At 49.5% G+C, this 24,450-nt stretch overlaps 1 protein-coding gene across 1 annotated transcript; it reads left to right on the top strand.

The window, feature by feature from the left end:
* The first annotated feature begins 635 nt into the window (after positions 1-635).
* Positions 636-3,593, top strand: FAM43B (family with sequence similarity 43 member B). The gene has a single exon (XM_010979801.3). The coding sequence runs from the start codon at positions 1,538-1,540 to the stop codon at positions 2,522-2,524; it is 987 nt and encodes a 328-aa protein (XP_010978103.3). The 5' UTR covers positions 636-1,537; the 3' UTR covers positions 2,525-3,593.
* The last annotated feature ends 20,857 nt before the right edge of the window (positions 3,594-24,450 follow it).

The raw sequence follows: 24,450 nt of genomic DNA, 5'->3' as shown, positions 1-24,450 counted from the left end.
TCCTGGGCTCCTATCAGAGCCATCCTGGGATTCTAGGGATCCTGTGACTTAACAAATCCTAAAAGGGGTATGTGTCTCCACACCCGGGGACAGAGTGTCTTTCCCAGCACCCAAGAACCCCTCTCCAGTGAGAGCCCCTGCTGGAGGGTCTCAGGGGAGGATGGAGAGTGCCCCATCCATATAGGGCATACGATGCACTCAGCAGAGTGAGGGCCCTCTCATGGGTCACCTAAGCCTCACTGGAGCCCTAATTCCACATCTTATCAGCCCAGTGACCTTGGGCAAGTCGCTTAACCCAGCTTGGGCTATCCTGAGATAATGAATGCAAAACCCAGGAGGTGGTAGGGAACAGAAGCTTCACAAACACAAGTGTTATCTACTTAATCCTGGGAGGCCAGAGGCTGCCCTTTGGCAGAAGGAGCTTTTTATCTGCAATTCTTACAGACCCAGGACTGCTCTGCAAGTTTCCCCACCCTCAAAGAGTACCCTCCCAGCTTAGTCCAGGCGAGGGGCACTACCAGCCGCTGGAGCAGTGACTGGCCTCCCAGTTCAGGCCCAGTGGCCTGGCCCACGACCTTGGGAGAACCTGGGAGAAAGCTTCCCCAAGCGACAGTATTTTTCCACTGCACTGCTCGGCCACCTCAGCTGGCTTTCCGCTGTGCAGACAGGAGGCAAAGTGAGCCAGGCCAGCCGCATCAGGAACCCACCCGAACTCACTCAGAGATGAGGGTAGGGACTTGCTGTGGGTGAGGGGCGGTGGGAATCTAGAAGGAGAGAGAGGGGGGAACCCAACGCTCCAGAAGGAGATGAGACCACCAGCGAGGCCTGAGAAATCTGCACTGGCAAATCCCTCTGGTACGTTTCAGGAGATGCCTGCTCCTTAACCTCCCCCTCCACTCCTACCCCTCCGACTATAATGATTAAACCCGTTCCACCGCGCCTGTGCGGGGTCTCGGGCGAAGAGCAGCGCTAGCCTGCGCGGGGGAGGAGAGAGAGAGAGAGGAGGGCGAGAGGAGGGGACAAGAGAGCTAGCGGTCCCGCCCGGTGATGTAGGCAGCCCGGGGAGGTGGAGTCGCGACGCCTGAAGGAGTCCCCACCGCAGTCGCGCTCTCGGTCTAACCCTCCGAGCCGCCAGCCGCCAGCCCCGGCTTCGGTGACCTCCCTGCCGCCGCAATTTGGGCGGCGGGGACCGCGGGATCCCCCCAGTTCGGGCCTAGGGGACGCCTCCACCCCGCCCAACCCCGGCCCCTCCTTGCTTCCCGGACGGCTGGAGCGACTCCCGGGGGAAGCTGTTCCCAGACGCTCGGCCGCCGCCCGGGCATCTCGGCCGCCAGCCCGGCTGGGCACCAGGCATCTGTGAAGCTAGCTCTGCCTGGCACTGGGCATCTCCGGGCACCGAGGCACCGACTGTCTCCGGCGCCGCCCAGCTTCTCGAGAGCCCGGGGCCGCGGGCTTCTGCGCGCCCTCCCCTCCCCCGGCCGCCGGGCAGGGCGCCCGTGAGCTCCCTGCGCCCCCAGGCCCTCTGGCCGCCGCCGCGATGCTGCCCTGGAGACGTAACAAATTCGTGCTAGTGGAGGACGAGGCCAAGTGCAAGGCGAAGAGCCTGAGCCCGGGGCTTGCCTACACGTCGCTGCTCTCCAGCTTCCTGCGCTCCTGCCCGGACCTGCTGCCCGACTGGCCGCTGGAGCGCCTGGGCCGCGTGTTCCGCAGCCGGCGCCAGAAAGTGGAGCTCAACAAGGAGGACCCGACCTACACCGTGTGGTACCTGGGCAACGCCGTCACCCTGCATGCCAAGGGCGACGGCTGCACCGACGACGCCGTGGGCAAGATCTGGGCTCGCTGCGGGCCGGGTGGGGGCACCAAGATGAAGCTGACGCTGGGGCCGCACGGCATCCGCATGCAGCCGTGCGAGCGCGGCGGCTCGGGGGGCTCCGGGGGCCGCAGGCCGGCGCACGCCTACCTGCTGCCGCGCATCACCTACTGCGCGGCGGACGGGCGCCACCCGCGCGTCTTCGCCTGGGTCTACCGCCACCAGGCTCGCCACAAGGCCGTGGTGCTGCGCTGCCACGCCGTGCTGCTGGCGCGGGCGCACAAGGCGCGCGCCCTGGCCCGCCTGCTCCGCCAGACCGCGCTGGCTGCCTTCAGCGACTTCAAGCGCCTGCAGCGCCAGAGCGACGCGCGCCACGTGCGCCAGCAGCACCTCCGCGCTGGGGGCGCCGCCGCCTCGGTGCCCCGCGCCCCGCTGCGCCGGCTGCTCAACGCCAAATGCGCCTACCGGCCGCCGCCCGCGGAGCGCGGCCGCGGGGCGCCGCGCCTCAGCAGCATCCAGGAGGAGGACGAGGACCAGGACGAGGAGGCAGAGGAGCGCGAGGAAGGAGACCCCCAGCGCGAGCGGCCCGAGGTGCTCAGCCTGGCTCGGGAGCTGAGGACGTGCAGCCTGCGGGGCGCCCCGGCGCCTCCGCTGCCCTCGCAGCTCCGCCGCTGGAAAGCCGGCCCCCGGGAGCGGGCAGCCCAGGCGCGCTGAGAGCCGAGGGGGCAGGACTCGCGGCCCCAGACCCGGCCGGCCTGACTGACAGCTTCCAACCCCGGCCTGCCCGCTACGTCTCTCCCTGGTCCCCGGGCCCCTGTCTCCCTCGTGGTCTCTGTTGTTGTCCGCCCCGCACCTCATCCTGGCTCAGGGAGACGCCTGATATGCCCTTGAGTATTGGGGGACGAGTTAGGGGGGTCGCAGTATTCAGTGTTCACGGCCCCATCCGAGCCTCCCGGTGCCCTCAATTGTGGAATCGCCGCCTGTGCTTTACACCAAGTCTCTTTGCCCGTAGACCACACCCTCTCTCCCAAAACATCCTCTCTAGAGAAGGCGGGGAACATTTCCAGAAATCCAGGAGGGTGAGCTTGGATCCTGGCCAGGTGGAGGCACTGGTCCTGCCCTCGGCCAGTCTAGATTGCCTCCCTGGGATGAGACCAATAGGGGGAAGAGTAGTCGCCGTGGAGAATTGAGGCCAGGCCCGAAGTGGCAACAAAGCCGGCTGCCATACACACCAGGAGAAACTCTCAGGCCCTCTGCCTGGCCTCTCTGCCCCTTGGAGAACTTCTGGGACTTCACTGCTCTTCCTCTGGAGAAGACTGAGATGGTCCTACCAACCTAAAGAACAGGCTAGTCCAGGTAACAGCTCTCTGCACCAGGCAGCTGCCCAAGCCTGTGCCCTGGCACCTGCCACCCTCACAGGACTCCTCACCCACCCCATCTCTCTGCATACAGATGTGTGTGGTTCCCTGCTAGGTGCCTTGAAATCGGGACCAAGATAGGGCCTTCAATGGAGGCAAGGGGAACCTTTGGCAGGTGCTTGAGGCCACTGACTATCCAGAAAACGGACACAGGAAGGATGCCCCCAAGTCGAGGCTTGTCAGAGCAGGAGGGTCCTGACAGCCACGGGATTCTCACAGCAGGATGAGGCAGGAGGGTGTGGTAACCCAACAGAGAAAGTGGGCCCCTGCCCACGTGTGTCTCAACAAGGCCACTAAAAGCCCAAAGATCTATGTGTCACCAAATGATCATTGTAAATAAAGTGTTCTGCTTTTTCAGCCTGTCACCACTCCTGTGCTGTGTTTGATGCCAGGCCTGCTGAGGGTGAAAAGATTATCATCAGAATCCTAGAGGGCAGGAGAAGACCCCAGAAAGTGTCCCCTTTAGCAGCTGGAGCCAACTCTCAGGGTTGGGGGAAGGGTGGCTGCTGCCAGGAAGCTGTTCATGTCTGGAAGGGAGACAGTAGCAGGTGCCTCGCCCGCAAATCACATGTGCCAAGCCTTGGAGGGGTGTCAGCTGTCTGTCTCAGCCGCCCAGAATGTCTGTCTGCCTGGGCACTCAGACGCAAGTGTCTCTGGGACACTTGATAGGGAAGGGCCACTGGGCTGGGGCCTTCTCATCAGCCACGTATCTTTGAGAAGATTCCTGTGTGTGTGTGTGTGTGTGTGTGTGTGTGTGTGTGTGTGTGTGTGTGTGTGTGTCAAAGCAAGTGGTATACACTGGGTCTCCTCGGGGATGAAAGGAGAGAGGTGGGCAACCGAATTTGCTTTCAGAGGAACTGAAGACATCTGCCTGGACCTTTGTGACAGTGTGAGTCCTGAGCTTGGATATCTTCTTTATTTCTGTGCTGAGCTGGGCACTGATCCCAGAGTTGTCCAGAGCCCAGATGAGTAGCCTCTGCCATCACCAGCAATCAGTATTGTTCTGTTTCCTGGAGCTGCTGGAACAGAGGGTACCACTGCTACTTCAGTCTGGTGGAACCCAGGCAGGGTCAGGGTATTTAGAAGGGGAAAGCTTTGACTCCACATGTTTGGGAGTTGGGGGGACAAGGACCCACTGGGCAAGGATGCCCTGCGTGTTCATTGCTTCCCTCTTATGCATTGCCAAGGGATTTGTTGGTGTTTCTCCCCATATGCAGAAGGAGAAAAGGAAGTAGGAAGATGTCAGACCTGGGAGAGGAGGATGAGCTGCAAGACAGCCTCTGGTGTTTGAGACAATCTCACCCAGAAACAAGGTCACAAACACATCCTCTTTAATCAGATTCATGCAGCAGAAATGTACTAAACACCTGCCTTGGGACAAGCACTGAGCTAGGTTTATCAGCCTGGGAGTCCTTCCCTTGTGGCTTCTACATCCTCAAGTGAAATGCATGTAATTAAAGGAACAGTTGCAATATAATAATTTACAAGCACACTCCCAGCTGAGCCTCTCTACTTTTCTCAGGCAACCTCCCAAAACATAAATACTCACACATGCACACATGCGCGCACACATACACACAGAACCTCCTCCTTCCTTCCTTTGCTTACACTACACTCTCTAGACCAGAGCCTAGAGTTAGAAGTTAGTCTGGAGTTAGAAGACCAGAGGGAGAGGACCGTCTGCCTCCTTACCAGCTGTGTGATATTAGGCAACTCAGCTTCTCTCAGCCTCATCTTTATCAATGGTAAAATGGGTGGGGGCTAATATCTATCTCACAAGGCCGATTGTAAGAATTAAATAGAGGGGGGAGGGTACAGCTCAAGTGGTAGAGCACATGCTTAGCCTACACAAGATCCTGGGTTCAATCCCCAGAACCTCCCCCAAAAGTAAACCTAATTGCTCCCCCATCCAAAAACAGAATTAAATATAATGATGTCTGTGAAAAAGCTTTGGCAAATAATCAAATGCCCAGCACATGTCAAGAACAATAACATGTCCTACTGGCCACATCTCCATTCTCAACGTCTATAATGGAGGAAGGACCTGGTCCAACTTTCCTCCCTCAGTGGCTTGAGGAGGAGATAAGCCACAGGTGAGCCTGGGCCACAGAGTGGGTTGTTCCGGGCAGCTCCAGCCACCAGGCCCCAGGCATCTTTGCTACCAAGGGAGGGTGCATCCTGGGAAACCACACCCCTCCATCTCTGCACTGACATAGACTGTCTCCTCTGATATTAGGCACAAGATCAAAAGAGCCCTAGGGGGTGGGAGGTGTTGGTGGAGGAGGTATAGCTCAGTGGTAGAGTATGTGATTAGTCCCCAGTACCTCCATTAAAAAAAATAAACAGGGGGGAGGTATATAGCTCAAGTGGTAGAGCGCATGCTTAGCATGTACAAGGTCCTAGGTTCAATCCCCAGTACCTCCCATAAAATCAGTAAAGAAATAAACCTAATTACCTTCCCCCTCCAAAACAAATAAATAAATAAAAATTTAAAAATAAAAAAATAAACCTAATTATCACACCCACCCCCCAAAAAACTACAAAAACTTTTTTTAAAAAAAACCATGACCCACTGGGTAAGCCATCTGGTGCCCCTGTGTCTCTTTTTCAGCATCAAATTCCCCACCTGTAAAGTAAAAATGGGGAGTTCTCTGAGCCCTAGATTTCCCAGAGGTGCCCCAGGATCTGCTGTGGGGAGTGATGGGGAGATGGGATGAGGAGGCCCCCCCCACAACCTGCTTTAACTGGAGTACCTTCTCTGTTTCTTCTTTGGGGTTTCTGGGATTCCACTTGAGTTTTAAACACTGGGTGAGATGCCCTTTAAATTTTTCTTCTACCCTCAATGCTGTGTGTGTCTTATGTCTGTTGGGCTGTCTGGGCCTGAGAACTAACGCTGGAGTATGAACGTGGCAATGGAGGGCTTTCCAAGAACACCAAGCAGCCAAGCACAATGTGGGCAGAGTGGGTGGCCTCTTCCCAGGATCCTAAGGCCTTATTTCCCGCTCTCCTGATCCCACTCCAGAGGAGCCGGGCTGTGACTGGGGTGACGATACCACAGCACAATGCTCACAGAAGAAAGCCGGCTGGCCCACCTGCCAGTGCCACCCCGACTCCCCCTGCTCTTCCACACGTGGATGTGCTCCCAGCTCCCCCTCCCACTTCTAGGCGTGTGCTCATGCTGTTCTCACCACCTAGAATGTCCATCCCTGGAATGTCCTTCCCTCGGGCTGCATATTTTCCTGTAATTAGGTTTGTTTATGTATTTACTTTTATTTATTTATTTTTTTAATGGCCGTACTGGGGTATTAAACCCAGGACCTCGTGCATGCTAAGCACGCACTCTTCCACTGAGCTACGCCCTCCCCTCCACCCCACCTTGGGCTGCACATTTTCAATCCTACTCTTTCTTCAAGGCCCAGCAGAAATTCCACGTCCTCAAAACTTTCCTTAATGCACACCCCTCCCAAAAGAGAAAGAAAAATGCCAGATGATATCACTTATATGTGAAATCTTAAAAGAGAAAGGATACAAATGAATTACTTATTATTTATAACTTAAATGATTGATTTCTTGAATATGTGTAAGCACATTTGACTGTCCTTTATGATTGGATTACTGCATTCTGTTGATTCTTACTTCGTGGTTGGCTTTATTCCTTTGATAACTATGTAAGTTTAAAAAGCTAAAGCTCTACTACATTCAATATCTTGTAGTAACTTACGGTGAAAAAAATATGAAAACGAATATATGTATGTTCCTATATGACTGAAGAATTGTTCTGTGCACCAGAAATTGACACAACATTGTAAACTGACTATACTTCAATAGAAGTATGTTTTTTTAGAAATATTTTTTAAAAAGTAAAGCTCTAAACTGTTCTTAGAAACAATGAACAGTACATACATGTAAATTTTCAAAAATACGTGCAGTATATTGTATATATGTATTTACGCAGTATGTTGTTTATGTGCAGTCAGATGTATCAATTTTACCTAATGAAACTGAAAAATGAAAAAAAAATGCACACTCTGTCCCCTGCTCCGGCCAGATCTGGGGGTGATCTCTCGCCTCAATCTAACGCAGGATGTGGCCTATGCTTCGCTCTCGGTCCTCATCAGGTTACAGCCAGGATTCCTGTTTGTGTGTAAATGTCTTGTCTCTCATACTGATTTGTATTCGCCTCCCTTCAGTACCTGGACCACGCAGGGCAGAGGATGAAGCTCAATATTCATCTGTTGAACAAACACATGAATGAATGAGCCAGATGGAAGAGCCATCATGGGATAGGAAACCAAGTGGGTGGAGATGTGTTTCCTCTGCCAGGCTTCCGCCTGGAGATGCTGAAGGAGAACTATCCTCAGATGCCCTGCTCAGATGGATTGCTGTTCTCGGGGAGAAAAGCAGCAGCCCGAGAGATGAGGCCAGGGGAAGAAACTGAAGCCTCTGTCCCTCTGAGGGTCTGCTCTCAGCTCCAGAGCCTCAGGACTGGGCCTTCTCACTCTCTGATCTCATCCAGCCCCAGCACAAGGCTGCCACTCACAATACAGAGCAGCTCCTGGCACAGGCCAGCTAGCCTCCAGGTGCGCTGTCTGGGCAGCGGGAGGACCATCCAGATGCCATCTCTAATTTAACACACAGGCGGTTGAACCTGGGCTTGGGCATCAGACAGACTGGATGGCCAGTCCCAGAGCTGCCACTTGACAGCTTTATAACTTGGAGCAGGTTTCTGAAGGCTTTCGGAGCCTTGATTTTCCATCTGTAAAAAAACAGGGGTGGGTGAGTCTAGATTTTATACACTTTTTGGGAAAATGAAAGCTTTGTACTTGAACAGTCCATTTAGCACAGTGCCCAATGCACATAATAAGTTGTAGCTGCTTCTATTATGTTTATTATTATCCATCTTGGAGCTCTGGGATGAGGAGAACAGGTGCCTGGACTCTGAGACACTGAATATACTGCTTGTTCACGCCCTGGGGTGGCTCTCTCTAAATCATGGTAGAAGATTCCACTACAGTTTGTCTCATTTTCATCTCGTTGTTCAACCGACACAAGCCTGATCGCCTTAACACTAGATTAGATCTAATACCTTATGCTTTTGTATGTCCTTTTTGCCTTGGCACCTGGCACAGTGTCAGACACACAGTAAGCACGCAGAGGTAAATGAGTAAGTGAATGAATGAGGGGACAATTAGCTCCTGCCGGCCACCATGTTGGCACACAGCCTTCCCAGCCAAGGTCTTCAGAAAGCTGGGATGCCAGTCCTTTGGGAGTGATGGGTCAGCTTCCCTCCAGTCCCTGTCTGTCCTTAGCTACAGGCTGTGGAGAAGTGGAAGGTGATGCTGACATAGAGACCAGTCAAGGGCAGCTGCAAAGGGCTGAGGGGGCTGACACACAGATCTGGTGTATCTCTGAGCCAGAACTGCCCTCTCTCCTGCTTTGCTCAACTGCCTGCCTGTCCATAGAGCACATAGGGTTTGTCAGCTGATCCAGAATAACTGAGCCTCATCACCATTCAACTTAAGAGAGGACAGGAGGCTGGGCAAGCAAGGGATTAAGGGGGACGGTGGAGTTGAAGCCATCATGAAGGAGACCGCAGCCAGGAAGACTGGGCCAGTACTGCTTCGTGCTGGGAACGCTTGACAAAGGCTAAGGGACTTGGACTGCACTCGAAAGCTCAGGTCGATCTCGCTTTCACCAGCCCAGCACTCATCCATTCCCCCTTTATGGTGGAAACTGCTTCCCCTTTCCTCCTGGGTACAACGAAACTCTCCCATTCTCCCCTGCACAGAGATGTGGCTGAGTTCTGACCCACACAATTGATGCGTGTCACTCCTGGACCTGGAACGAACAAAATAAAACCTTTGCTTTTTTCTCCTGCCGGCCTGCTGGATGTCATCACCCAGGGGGCATCCTTGAAGCTATGTGTTGAGGATGACAGAGCCTCTACCAGCCTGGGCCCCTGAATGACCACATGAAATAGAGCCCCCAACTGCCACCAATAGGAGCAAGAAATGAAATGTCATTGTTTTAGCCACTGACCAGCTGGGGGCTGTTTACTGCAGCACACAGTGTACCTTGATTAACACACTCTTCTGGAGACCCACTGCCCTGACGCTCCTGGTGAAACCATCATTCTCCGCTCTTGGTCCCTGGGCTTCTGGTGCAGCTGACTTTACATGCATGGGCTCCAGAGGAGGATGTGTGATCCAGGCCTGATCAATCAGAATATCCCATATCCTTAGCCCCAGCGATTGGTTCTGGAATGGGCATGTGACATGGTCAGAACCAGTGGAACTTAGTTCTGGGACTTTTGTTGCAAACCTTGGAAAGAGAGATGCTCACAATCTGCCAGAGTTGCTGAGAGGTAGGGAGCGTGTCTAGTGTTGCTGGCAGCTATCTTGCCACCATGAGGAGAGAGAGCCTGAGAGGCCTGCAGTGAAAAGCAAAGCAGGCCACAGAGTAAGACTAAGTCCCATGGCATCACTTGAGCCCCTGGATCCCACTGGGCCTCCCCCAGTCCACCCCCCTTGAGTTTTCAGTGCCCTGAACCAGTAAGTTGCACTTTTTGCTTAGGCCTGTGAGAGGTGGGCCTTCTGTTGCTTGCATCCAAGAGAGCCCTGGCCCTGCCATCTCTGTTTTCATCAGGTCCCCAGCTCTAGAAAAGGGGGATCATTGAAAGGCTTCAGGGTTTGTACTGCGCCCCATTGTGGGCCAGCCAGCTGGCTCACGGGATCCCAAAGTCCCCAGGCCCTTTCTGGGGTCACCTGGTCTTCCATTCATGCAGCCCCTCACCTACCTTCCCAGTCTTCCCTCTGTGGACCTGCCTCCTTCCTGGCTCACAGGGTCTGTCCCTCCATGTCTTCCAATCAGCACCTGCTTCTGACCCAGAGTCCATATGCCTCAGACTAACCAGTCCCCGGCCTTCGTTCAAGTGCTAGGGTACAAGGCTGATGAGTGCAGCCCAGGTTCTAGGTGGTCACCCCAGATCACAAACCCATCCTGGACCACTCACATGCCATGAGGGAGTCGGCTCATCAGATGTCAATCTGGCCACCTAAGCCAATCTCTCAGGAAACCTTCAATGGGGAGGGGGCAATTCTGATGATGGAGTGTGGGCTGAGCAGGCTGGGCTTGGAGTCAAAGGCCTGAAACTGCCTGTTATTCATTCTGGGACATGGACAAGTCACCTAATGGCTCTGAGTCTCCTTTTTCTCTGTAATAAAGAGGCAAAACTCCCAGCCATTTCTGCTTCGGGGGATTACTATAAGGGGCCATTCAAATGGGATGGAACGTGAGAGGGCTTTGAAAAGCATCAAGAACCATACAAAGAGCAGGGTGCTTCCTTACTGACTCACAGACAGGAAAGCTGGAGTGAGACAACTCCACAACATCCAGGCTGAAGGGCTCCTGCTTGGGGGAAGGAGCCCACTGCAAAGAAATGAGTCCAGACGGCAGCAGGGAGGCTTAAAATAGACAGCTGCAGGGATTCCCTGGAGAGGAGCGCACCATGACTAGGAAGCAACTTCTGGAGCTCAAATAATAAGCTCCCCACACACATAAACCGCCCTGCAGAGTAGCCTTGAGGGATGGCTGGCTGCATCCCATCTGCTGTCAGAGGTATGGCCAGGGAGGCCCCGGAGGACCCTCGCAGCGCAAGATGCCTCTGAAGCCCTAGTACAAGAACAGGGACGGGCCGTGTTATAACCACGCCTGTGATCTTGGAACTCACGGGCCCCGGACAGCTCCGGTGTGTCTCCTGCCACAGGAGCCAGCCTCAGACTGTGATCACTCAGCAACCTTTGAAATAGAGGTGCCATTGCCAGGAGGGGAGAGGGACATTCAAGATGATCAGAGTGGACACTGCCCACTTCTGTCCCTCTCCACCTCCCTCAGTCTGCAAAGGACACAAACTTGGAGATTGGCATCAAATCACACCTCTGCCAAAATCTTATTGATGAACAGGCCCAGATGGCGGGATGGGTCCTGGAAAGTGCCGCTGGCTTTAGGGGAAGCGCACGCCCCTGCACACGCGCGCCCACACACCTAGATAACAAATGTTACAGACTGCAGTTTATTCTCTCCCACCTTTCTCCTGACTTGTGAGCATAAACAAACCCACACACACACACGCTGAGATTCTGTCGTTTGGTTTTCACAAAAATGGAGTCATTCTCTAACACATCCTGCAGCCAGCTTTATCACCTACATCATGCGCTTCCCTCCGGCCCCGTGGGTTTCAGTCTAACTCAAGCTTCTATTAATAGCTGCACAGTGGATTTGGCCATCCCTGCTAATGTATGTTCAGCTTGTCTTGGGTTTTTAAAAGCATCAAATAAATGTCTGCTGTGTGCTGATCTCCAGACTATGCTTCCCGGAAGAAGTGAGCAGATGTTTGCTGAGCGGATCCACGTGTGGGCTGGAAACAAACTGGATCAAGAAGAGTTAACATGAATTCCCAGGGATGGGATATCTCAGCCGGAAGGGCCCTTAGAGTTTGTAGCCCAATCTCTGGGTTTCAGGATGAAAAAGATTTATCCAAGTTCACACCGCTTGCTACTGGAAAATTTAGGATCATAATTTAGGTCTTCTGACTCCCAGACTAATATCGTGTCCTCTGTACAAAAACCATTAAGGGGGAGGGTATAGCTCAAGTGGTAGAGTGCATACCTAGTATGCCTGAGGTCCTGAGTTCAATCCCCAGGACCGCCTCTAAAAATAAGCCTAATAACCCCCCCCCACCCCCCACCAAAATAAAATAATTAAATAATATTTTTTAAAAAGCTGTTAAAAATTGGAAATAGGGCCAAGAAAGATTTGCTTAAACTTACAGATGTCCAAAATTTAGGAGTCAAAAAAGAAGATAAAATGTACTTAAATCCCACAGGGATGACAAAGAGAAAGGGTCTTTTTTAATACTTATCCTCTTGCCCCTCTCACCAGTTAGATTTGTCCAAACACAAGCTCATTTCTGCCTCAGGGCCTTTGCACTTGCCACTTTCCATGGAGGAACCGCACCTCCCTCAGATTTTTCCATGGCTGCCACCTTCTCACACATGGATCTCAGCTCAAATGTCACCTCTTCTTCAGAGGGGTCCTCCTGGTTTCCACCCTCCCCCACAGCTTAAACTTATATTGACCCATCCAGCCAGCATCTATCCCATTATCCTGCTTGCTGTCTTCCCAGTGCTTGTCATCATCTGACACGATCTCCATCATGTGCATGTTTGCCTGTGCATCAGCAGTCTCCCCTATTAGGACAGAAGTCCCATGAGGCAGACACCTTGCTGGCGGAGGACAGTGCCTGGCACATAGTAGGAGCTTAGTAATGATTTGAATTGCAAGAGCCCAAGTCTCCTGACTGCTAGTCCAGTGACGCTTCCTATGCACCAAGAGGTGTCTGGACTGCAGAGGTTGGTGGCCCCGGCTCCTGGAGAGAGTTCTGGCTGCTGGCGACCACAGAGGTTGGGAGGGGGCAGGGCTACTGTAAGGATTAAAAGGTGACAAGTCTGGATGATGTCCTTTCTTCACCTTCAAGTCAGGACCAGAGCCCCTCTCTGAGCCCTCGGGCCCCTCTCTGCTGCCTCCGCCTTCCTCTCCGCTTGGTCCCCAAGCCCACTGTGCGCTTCCAGCTGGCGCTCAGAGTCATCTCTCCTCATCTCCCCTCCCCTCCCTGCCCCAAGCCACCTCTTCTTGTCTCCCTGTGCCCTGGCTGCCCATTCTCCTGCCCACAGGCATTCCTGGTGCCTTGCCCAGGGAAGAGGATGAGCCAGGCAGGGGACCTAGATACCTTGTCCTCTAGGAGTGTGATGTGGGGCGCTGCCCGGGAGTTCTCATTCACCAGAACACTGGGCAACCTTGGCCAAATCTTTTACCTCTCTGGACTTTATCTCCTCCTCTTGAAAATAAGGCCCAGGAAAGCTACAGATGCTGGATGGCTGTATAGCTTGGACACTCTGAAGTTGCCACGTAACCAGCATGTTTGTCCCCTAAAATTGGAAAAGAGGAACTAGTCTCCCTCCTGTATGTTACATGAAAAAAAAATCAGGTTCTGAGTGGGAAAATGGACTGATACAGGCGGCCCTGGGCATGAGGATAGGACAGGGTCCAAGTGGCTTGGCCACGATGGCCTCTTCTCCGAAGAAGAAAGCCTCTTGGCTGGAATGGAGTCAGGGGTCCCTGCCAGAAGGGGATCAGGCATCCTGGACATGGGACTGTGACAGGGAAGAGGACTGCTGGCCTGCAGCAGGGGGTTTACCAAGTATGGCCCTGGGGAGACCCAGCTGCCCCACAGTGGGTTTCCCAGAGGTGGAGGAGAGACTGACCATCTATCCAGGGCTTGCTGTGTTCTCAGGATCGGGCTGCAGGCCAGGGGACCATACCCCACATCCCTTTGACTTTCTTTTGATAAATATTGAGTGCCTTCTGCATGCCAGGTCCTGTCCTGGGCCCTGAGGAGATAACAGTGAACAAAACACGCAAAGATCTTGGCCCTTGTAGCACCCACATCCTAGTGAGAGGAGGCCAACAATAAATAAGAAACATAATAAGTGAATAAGTTCTGAATGGTAAAGAAAAAAGGAAAAGTAGAGTGAGGTAAGGAAAGTGGGTGCCTTGCCCTCCCCTGGCGCCACACAAGATGGAAAATTCCAAGGTTATGAAATCTCTGGGCTAGAAATAGCCGTGGCAGACTGGCTAGAGGCTCACCAAAGCCGCACCCTCTTCCTCCAGGGGCATGGCTGCATGTTTCCCGGCCTCCCTGGCTGCTCGGTGCGGCCACATGACGACCTTCTAGCCAGTGGAATGGGAGCCTCTTTCAGGCCTGGCCCACAAGCCCTGCCCCAAGTGAGCCTTGTTTTCGCTTTCCCCACTTGCCGGCTGAGTGGAGAGGACACCGAGGACTAAGGAGGGCAGAGCCACAAGATGGAAGGGGTCCGGGCCCCTGAAAATCGGGCATCCCCAGTGAGAGGCCACCCCCTTGCCCCACCTGATTAGACTGCGCATCCGGGATGAGGAGTTTCACCATGGGGCTTAAAGACCAAGGAGGTGGCTTGCAAACCATTTCAGGCAGAGAAGAGAAGCCAGTGGCTTTTCGATTTTTTTTTTCACAATTTCTCAAAGCCATGGCTCTATTCTTCCCTCATCTTCTCCCACCCATCCTACTCCTAATCCTTCATTCACCCATCCATCCATTTATTCACTCAATAAAGAGTATTGACCACCTACTATATTCCAGGCATAGTTCTAGGCTTTGGGGATAGAGCAGTGAATAAAGCAGACAAAAATCCCAGCCTTCACAGGGCTTCCATTCCAGTAGAGCAAGAACAGACATCAAACAAAATGATAAGAAAAGAGAGCTCTGTTACTAGACCCATTTCACAGGTGAGCAGCCTGAGGAGCAGAGGTTCAATGACTTAAGCCGATGTGATTTTGACAGACTGTAATAAAAGAAGTGTACCTGGGAGCCTGGTGAAGATGAACTTGACATCTTGTTATTTCCCTCAGTGGGGACTTGGTTCTACATGGTGGGGACTGAGCTGTCTTTGCAAGGCAGTGGAGGTCCTGAGGTTTGTGAGTCAAGGATTTATATTCCACTTGCCTCTTAGTAGCCATATGGCTTGGAGTATGTTTCTTGCCCTTTCTGACCTTCCATGCCCTCACCTGTAAAGCATGGATAATAAAGAACTAACTTCGGTGGTAGATCATTCAATAATGTCCTCTGATGAATAATCTCTCCCTTGTGTAGTCCCTCTCACATTGACTCTGGGAAGCCACGTGATTTCCTCTGGTCGTGGGACATCAGCAAACGTGACTCAAGCAAAGGCTTTAAAAAAGCTGCACGTTGGGGCTTGCTGTCCTGGAACTCTGCCATCCCTTGGAATAAGGCCAAGTCAGACCGCTGGAGACACTTGGCCCAGTGACAGTCAGCATCCACCTCCAGACATGTGAGTGAGGCCATCTTAAACCATTTGGCCCCAGTTGTTGTCTTGGATGATTGCACCTGAGTGACCCCAGGCAAGATCAGCAGAAGAACTGCCCAGCTGAGTCCAGCCTAAAGTCCTGGCCCACAGAATTGTGAGCAAACAAAATGGTTGTTCCTTTAAACCACTCCGTGTTAAGATGGTTTGTTACACAGCTGTGGGTAGCTAATACAACTGCCTCAAGGCATGTCTCTGAGCACTGAATGAGAAAATGCATGGAAAGCATTTAAAATCTTGTTTGGCATGAAATAATAGCTCAATAAAATGTAGTCCTTATTATTATTATACTATGAAGCCAAGTTTCTTTGTTTCACGAATTCTCCCTGTTGGCTTCTCAGTTATCCAAGTGTGAAGTGAATTGACACTGGAGAATTCTGTGAGGTTACCTTAAATCTGCCTGTGCTGGCTGCAGACTGGGAGGTTAAGGGCTGCCTTGGATGGACTTTAGCCTGACCGCGCTTGAATGGGGAAAGAAAGGAATTTCAGACAGAGACCAGCTGACAGTTACTTAAGGTTAAGTAACCATGACTGTGGCAGTTACTTAAGGTTAAGTAACCATGACTGTGGCAACTCTGTTATGGACTCTTGGGTCTTTCCTGGGGTCCCAGCATCTGCCCTGAACTGTACTTTGGGGCTTCCTCTTTTCCTTCCACATATGTTTTCTTTTGAACCTCTGCTGTGTGTCAGGCATGGTCTAGGTACCCAGGAGATAACATAGACATCTATCGTTCTGCACAGACACAGTCAACCCGTAACTAATGTCATCAGACAGCAAGAAGCACTCAGAAGGAAAGTTAAGTAAGGTGACAGGACAGAGTGACAGGGGCAATGCAGCAGGAAAGTTTCTTAAAGCAGATGCCATTTGAAGGCCCCCAGGAAGGGACATCCAGGAGCGAGAACAACCTGTGCAAAGATCCTGTGATGAGAACGCCCTTGGTGTGTTGGATGTGGCTGGCGGGTGACGGAGACTGGCAGGGCTGGAGGCCAGAGAGCTGGGAGGGGCTGCGTGAGCCATAGTGAAGGCTTTGGGTTCTATTCCAAGTTGTGGAAACTTCTGGGATGTTTGTATCATTAAAAGCTCATGCAGGCCACTTTTTACAAGATGGAATTGGGAGAGGGAATAAGAGAGGAAGCGGGAGAACCAATGAGAGGTCTAGCTGTGAACTGCTGGTGCCTTAGACTAGGACTGTGGTGGTGAAGATGGGGAGGAGTGACTGGATTCAAAACTTATTTTGAAGGCAGAGCCAGAGCCTGGTGAGAGTGAATGGGGGACACAAGAAAGAGAGGCATCAAGGGGGCACTTCTACGGGGGAGGGTATAGCTCAGTGGTAGAGGTTCTGGGTTCAATCCCCAGTGCCTCCATTTAAAAAATAAATAAACCTAATTACCAACTCCCCTGCAAAAATACAAACAAAAGCAACAACAACAACAAAAAAGGGGCACTTCTAGGTTTGTGGCCTGAGTAACTGGGTGACTGATCATACCTTTAACTGAGGCATAGACAGACCAGGGTGGGAGCAGGGACAGGTTGGGGGTTGGGTGAGGACAGACATTTTGTTTTAGATCTCCTCAAATTAAGATGCTAATGAACATCCAAGCCAAGAGTCCAAGTGGGCAGCTGGAGATGAGAGACTAGTTCCAAAAGCGAGGCGTGTAAGTCTGGAAGGGATGATCCTAGATGGCATTTCTAGTCATGATTCTGGATGGACTCCCCTGGGAGAGGGGAGGAATGAATGTAGACCAAGGCAGAGACCCCACCGTGCTTGGTGTCTGAGCGGAGAGAAAGCTAAGGATGGAGATGGCAGAGAAGTAGGAGGAAAACCAGGAGAATGTGGTCTCCCCGAGCGTGGGGGCTGAGGGCAGGCGGGCATGGTGTGTCCTGGGCCCTTTGAGTGCCCGGCCTGTAGCTGGTGTATCAAAGGAGCTCTCTGCACGCCTCCTAACTCACCCCCAGAGCCCCACCCCAGGGACAGCAGGAGGCCCTTTTCTTTGAAGAACCCGGGCTTGCTGTGGGAATGAACGGCCCAGCCTCCACTGAGCTGTGCAGACGCAGGAGGAAAACGCAGCTGCCCATTTTTGTCTGTTCTGTTTAACCTCCTGTCTTCTCCCTGAATGGCATTTAGAGCCTTAAAAATCTTGAATCAAATCTTTGTTCTACCACTCTCCTGCTTGCTGAAGGACCCTGTGCAACAGATTCCACTGCTCAGAGCCTCGACTTCCTCATCTGTACAATGGGCAGCCCTCCTCCCTTGCAGGGGGGCTGTGAGGATGGCAGATGTGTCACAGTGCTCAGCTCAGGGCCTCAAACTTGACCAGCACTCGTCAAACTCTGATGTCCCCCTTTTCACCGCTGCCCTATCCAGTCAATCATCCGGGATGTGTTTTATCTGGGCCTGGCCATGTCTGAGAATATCCTCCCCAGCATCCTCCTCTGCAGTCCCCAGAACAGGCCCACATAAAGATTTTACCATTAATCATTATAGAGAAACCGAAGCGGATAGCATCTCTGAGCCACTGTTCAAGCTGTTCCCTCTTCTTGGAATGCCCTTCCCCACTCAGCTCATTGGGGAACTACTTATCCTTCAAGATGCAACTGCAGTGTCGCTTCCTCTCTGGGGCTTTTCCTGCTGCCCCTGCCCCACACAGGCAGACTCCTCCTCCTCCTCCCCTGTGTCCTTGCAGCCAGGACCTGCGAGGGGAGGGAAGCACTGCAGACTCACATCCTGGCTGACCTTGGTCAGAGCTGCCCGGAGGGTCACCACGGGGGGAGCCTCTGCTGCCTCCCCCACCCAGGGACCCCTGAAAGGGAACGGGACCTCATGATCTCAGAGGTGGGAACTCAGCCCTTTGGACTACCCTGGGCCATGTTAAAAATTAATCTGCAAGTGGCTGGTGCTACCCGGAGTAGGCCACTCTGCAGAGAGTTCCAGAAGAAGTTGTACCTCCCCCACCAGCTCTGCCCTCACTCCTCTGTCCCCGGGCTCTGAGTAGGGAAAGGACTGGCCTGGGAGCTCCCCTGGAATGTTTGGAGCATGGGGGCTATTGTCCCTGGGCGTCAGGCTAGGAAGGATAGCGACTCACAGAAGGAGCAGGTGGGAGAGGAAGATCTCAGCCAAGTAGGTCTCAGAGTCCCAAGGTTTATAATAAGTAAAAAATCATCATCATTAACAACAACAATCATAATAGCAGTTGACACTTACTGAATGTTCACTGTACATTAGCCTTGTCCTAAGGGCCTCACCTGCATTATCTCATGTAATCCTCACAACAATCCTGTGGGGGAGGTGCTATTGTCACCCCCATTTTACAGATGAGGAAAATGAGGCTCAGAGAGGTTGAGGAATGGTGAAGGTCACACAGCTGGTCGACTGGTTCCCATGTGTTTTAGCAGTGAACACTATTTTAAAACTTAAAGTGTATGTCTACACATAAAACACAAGAAAGCAGTATCCTTGTCCCTTGGGATCTGCAGAGCATTGGTTCCAGGACCACCTCCCCTACCCTCACCTCCTACCCCCAACCCCCTCACTCCCCTCACCAAGATACCAAAATCATGGATGCTCAAGTCCCTCATATAAAATGGCATAGTGTTTGCATGTAACTTACACACATCTATAGATTATGTGCAATATAATACCTAACACAATGTAAATGTTTATGTAAATAGTTGTAAATGCAATGTAAATGCTACATTGTTAAAATAGATGCTGGCAAGTGGCCAATTCAAGTTTTGCTTTTTGGAACTTTCTGGAAATTTTCTTTTTTTTTATATTTTCATTCAATCCACAGTTGGCTGAATCCCCGAATGAGGGAACTGCAGATACAGAGGGCTAACTGTACTTTATTAGTGCTTGTGTCCTTTTTGGTTCAAACTTTTAAATTTATTTATTCTAAAGTCAATCATTGAGAACAATGAGGCTGTTGTAATTTTTTTGAAATCTGGAGTTGGAGGTCATGGCTGGTATTTCAGTCTTACAACATCCATCTGATTTCTCTGTTTTATATGAATGAGCAGTATCAGTATCCATATCAATCCTGGGGGGAGGACATAGCTCAAGAGGTAGAGTGCATGCTCAGCACGCATGAGGTCCTAGGTTCAATCCCCAGTACCTCCATTAAAAAAATAAACAAATAGACCTAATTACCTGCTCCCCCCAAAAAAAACTTAAAAAAAAAAAAAAGAAAATCCTCATTCATATAGATAAGAAGTGAAAAAAGTAAGTTTGTGGACAGCTGTCCTGCAATATCAGAATACTCTAATTTATCTGACTCAGAAGTGTAAAGGACTTGTCATAGGCACATTGTGTTTTAAAGATGAATCAAGTATCTAAAAGCCATTCACAGTCCTAGTAGAAACGAGGGTCCGGGGTACTCCAAAAAGGCACATTAGACAAAAGGTCACCAGATGCTGCAAAACTCTATTACCCAGGATTTAGAAAATAGAAACCTATCTAGGTATTTCAAGCAGAAAGGAATTTAATAGAGGGAACTGATGCTTACAAAATCATCAGGAAGGCTGGAGTGGTGGAAGTCAGGGGTCCCCTTGGTTTCCAGATCATACCCCAATAGCTGCCAAGGTCACCACACCTCCGCCGCCACTGCCCAGCTGTCCCACACCAACGAAGCTGGTGAGTGGATTCCGGAACATAGAGTCCAGCTACATAGTTGCGCTGGTCAGAACTCACCAGCTATGGTGTCAACAGGGAGAGAGCTCAGTCCCATGTGAGGGAGGGTTCGATCTCTCATATGGGTGAATCTCACTGGCAGAAACTATATCCCATCCAGACCCTAGCTGCAAAGGCAGAAAAATTCGTTTTCAGTCGTTTAGCCTCTGCAATAGAAGGCAGACCACAGGAGGAGTCAGAATGGACATCAAGTGCCAATGAGCAGTATTCGGCCCACTGTGCTGCTGGGTACAGGCTTCCGGCTTCAAGATGTAATGGCCAAGACTTGCCTGGTATTTAATTAAGTATGGTAGGTCATGGTTAAATAGTATGTACTCGTTTGTATAATTTTACAGAAGCAGAAATGTGAGAAATTCAAGGGGGAAGAAAGGTGCATAAAGAAGTGAAATGTCCCAGGCTTGCTCCAGGCTTTAGGGCCCTCCCTGTGGCCAATCCTTTTGCTGGGAATTCCCTTCCCTAGATATTTGTGAGCTACTGGCTCACTCCTTCACCTGCTTCAAGTGTCTACTTCTCACTGAGGTTTACCCTGATGGTCAGATTTAATACCAAGACCTGCCTCTTCTTTCTCGGGTATTGCCTGTTCCCCTGACCCCATTCTGCTTATTCTTTTTTCTATAGGCCGTATCACCTTCTCACATACTATATGGTACATGCATGTATTATGGTCATTTTTATTACCTTTCTCCCCTGCTGGAAGGTAAGCTCCACGAGAGCAGGGATTCTTGTATGCTGGTCACTGATGCATTTCAAGACTATAGAACAGAGCTTGGCACATAGTAGCTACTCAATAAATATGTGTTGAATTATTGTATACACAGGGAAGGTAGTAGAAATGTGATTCCAAGATCTATAGAAAAACAAGTTAATTGTGGCCCCCACTAAATAAATATTGGCGCTCTCCAATGCATTAACATTCATCTGTGAAAAATTGGGGGATAAGTTGTTCTTCATTAAGTTTTTTTAAAGAGTTAAAGATATGTGTTAGAAATGATGTACCTCTGGTTTCTGATGATAATCACAAACTAACAAGGTCAGCTGCCTCCTCCTTTCCTTAAGAAAAAAATTCCAAAGCCCCAGCAGTAACTGCACCCAGCTCTCACTCCAGGGAGCCTGGGTGTGTTCAGTTACTCTCTAGCCACAATCCCATCTTGATATTCTGTAATTTTTGCACTAGATTGTAAAGTCTGCCACCAACAAATCACCTTACACAAAATAGTAGAGGAAGAAAGGGACAACTAGAACCATTAATAAATATATGCATGGCATAGCAAGGAAGGAAGACTATAGAGGTAAATGCTCATTCCTGTCACGGTTCATGAGACATTTATAACACCTTTCCTCTACTCTCCATTCCATTTGTCCTTTGCCTTCAGCAAGGACCTTGTGAGGTCAAAGGTTTTTACCTGGTGGGATCACCCAAGCTTCATTCAGGAGGCAGCTGAGCCCATGGGTGACCTGCTCATACTGGGTTGCTGGCATCTTCCATGAATTTTTACCATCAGCTGTGGAATTAGAAGGCACCCTAGAAGATTTCACAGGATCCAGAGACACACTTCTCCCTGTTCCCATCATGCAACAGCAAATGTATTTCCCCCTTTGATAACCAGAATCAATCACTCCAGCCAACAGAGAACCACCCCTCCCATTCACGTTTTTTCCCCTGTTCATCCAGGGCATGAGAAGTCTGAACTGGCCGGATGTCAGTTTCAACGTCCAAATCACTGGGACCTCCATGGTGCCCTGGTGGAAACATTCTTCCTTTGCATACCAAGACCTCTAAACTAGCAGACCTTAGGGAAGAAGAGCAAAAAATGTGTAAGTTATCCAGCCCAAGATTCCCTAATCCATGGATTCTGGAAAAGAGAGAAGCATCAACATGTGTTGGGTGCTGATTCAAAGCATATGCCAACTTGGGACAGCACCTCAGATTTGTACAAGGTGGTCTTCCATAGCTGATATTAACCAAGTCCCAGCAGGCCAGGTCACCAACGCACAAAGCCAGATGATTCTGGTGAGAAGAGTATGTGGCGGGGGAGGGTATATAGCTCCAGTGGTAGAGCACATGCTTGTCATATACAAGGTCCTGGGTTCAATCCCCAGTACCTCTTCTAAAAATAAATAAGTACACCTAATTACCTGCCCCACCAAAAAGAAATAATAATAATAAAGAATATGTGACAACACCAGTGCCAATTCCTTGACTTCTTTTGCTGAAAAATGAGGTCTCTGATCAGAAGCAATGCTATTGCTTTCATGATTATGAATAAGACATTCAATAAATCCACTAATGATGTTGCTGGCAGAAGCATGGCCAGCAGAGAATGTAAAACTATAGCCAGAATAAATGTCTATTCCAGTGAGGGCAAATCTATGCTACTTGCGTAGTTAAAGGAATCCAGTGTAACCAACCTGCCACCAGATGGCAGGCCGGTCCTCTCCAGGTCAGGTACCATATTGAAGGTTCAGAGCCATGGCTGTTGACAGCCACTCAGTGTGGTGGGGACACAAAAGTAGAGACTGCTAATAGTCACTAAATGCCCACCATCCTCTTCTCCCTTAGTAAAATAACTCTGATGTTATTCAGCTCATCAATATACCCAGCCAAAAGAAAGCATTTTCCAGTTTCTTTTGCTGCTAGAGGAGACTACATAACTAAGTTCTGGCTATAGAAAGGTAAGTGGAGGTGCACCTTTTTATTCTTCCACTGTTCTTCCTTCCTGCTGCCTGGAATGCGTTTGTGAGGGCTAAAGCTCCAGCAGCAATCTTGAATCATAAGATGAACCTGAAGATGTAAGCTACAACTCAGAAGGTAGAAACTGGATTCCTGATGACTATGGAGTCCTAAACTAAAAGAGAGATAAAATTATATCTTAATTAAGCCACTATTATTTGGAGTTGTCTTTAAGTCAAACTTCATTCTAACTGACATCAATATAGTAAATAAGATGGCAGGGGAAAATCTAACAATAATTACAGTAAGTATAAATGGATTGAAGTACTGAAGTCTCTTTAGAAGAGTTTTTTTCAAGCCAATAATACGTTATCTATAACACACTTACTTACAACAAAGAACCGAAAGATTAAAAAACAGGGCAAGTGTTCTTATCTTGGGGCCCATGGACCTCCAACTGAGTCTTTGGATAGGATTCAGGGAGTCCATGAACTTGGAAGGAAAAAATATGCCTTTATTTTCACTAACCTCTAGCCAAAATTAACCTCTAATTAAAAAAACAATCATTTATAAAGGTAGACCAAAAAATCACAGAAATATTAGCAGTACCTGTGACTTTGTCACCAATACCAATCATAAATATTTCCACATCACTTTATTGCAGTATCCCAAAATACCTTTTACTCCTATCGTGACATTCAAATCACAGTAGTTATTAGGCTTACTGTTAGAGCTTGTTATTTAATGCATTAATTTAAAAGTACACAAATATTTTAACCATTCTGGTAACTGTATTTCAATACAACTAGTTTGCTTTGTAATTCTAAGCATTTAACATACTATTTTGAAAAGAGGTTTATAGTCCTCACCAGGCTGTCAAAGGGGTCTATGGCACCATAGACTCCTAAAATAAACTCCTAAAGTAAAGGGGATTCCTAGAATGTTAACATTAATATAAGGAAAAAAAGATATAGGGTTTTTTAAATCATGAGAAACAAAAGAGACATTATATATAAATAAACAATAAATAAAAAGGATATAATCACAAATACATTTGCACTTAACAATATAGCTTTAAAAATTAAAAAGCAACAACTGATAGGAATACACAGAAATATACATAATGAATATACATATTGAATAATTGTAGTTAGAGATTTTAACAAACCTCTCTCCAAAACTGATAAATCAATTAGACACGAATAATAAAGGTATAGTTTTTTGAAGAGCATGATTAATAAGTCCCAAACATCTTGTAGAACTTTCTGCCCAACAAACCTAAAATACACAAACTTTCCTGTACCTATGGGACATTCACGAAGATCAACCATGTGCTAAGTCACAGGCAATATTGGTAATATCAGAAATTTCAAAGATAATAATGGAATAACATATACAACTTTATGCCAGCAATTCTGAAAATTTGGATGAAATTGACAAAAGTTTTAAGCACACACACACACACACACACAACTGGTTCACCAAAACTGAAGCAAGAAGCAATAGGAAATCCAAATAGCTCTACAATATTTAAAGAACTTGAATTGATAGTTCAACTTTTTTCTTAAAAAAAAAGATGGTTCTACTGTAAAATTCTTCCAAAACATCAAATAATAGATTATTCCAACCTTTTACAAATTCCTTCAGAGGCTAGATAAGAGTTTTCAGTGGATATTGAAAAATTGACTGTAAAATATATACAGAAGGGCAAAAGCCCAAAGGTCGGGGTGGGGCGAAGATGAGGATATTTGGCTTCCAGAAATCATTACTTATTATAAAGTTATAATACAGGCAGGTATGGTATGAGTATAGGAGTGAAAAAATTCACCAATGGAACACAATAGGCAGTCCAAAACCATCCCCACTCACCTACAGAACTGAAATTTAA

Source organism: Camelus dromedarius, chromosome 14 (genome assembly GCF_036321535.1).
Source record: "Camelus dromedarius isolate mCamDro1 chromosome 14, mCamDro1.pat, whole genome shotgun sequence".
In the NCBI taxonomy this organism is placed as follows: domain Eukaryota; kingdom Metazoa; phylum Chordata; class Mammalia; order Artiodactyla; family Camelidae; genus Camelus; species Camelus dromedarius.
Note: the sequence above shows the minus strand (reverse complement) of the source record. Positions and strands in the feature narration are given on the sequence as shown.

Excerpts from the sequence above, each read along its gene's own strand:
- FAM43B (XM_010979801.3), top strand. The coding sequence starts at position 1,538 with ATGCTGCCCTGGAGACGTAACAAATTCGTGCTAGTGGAGGACGAGGCC.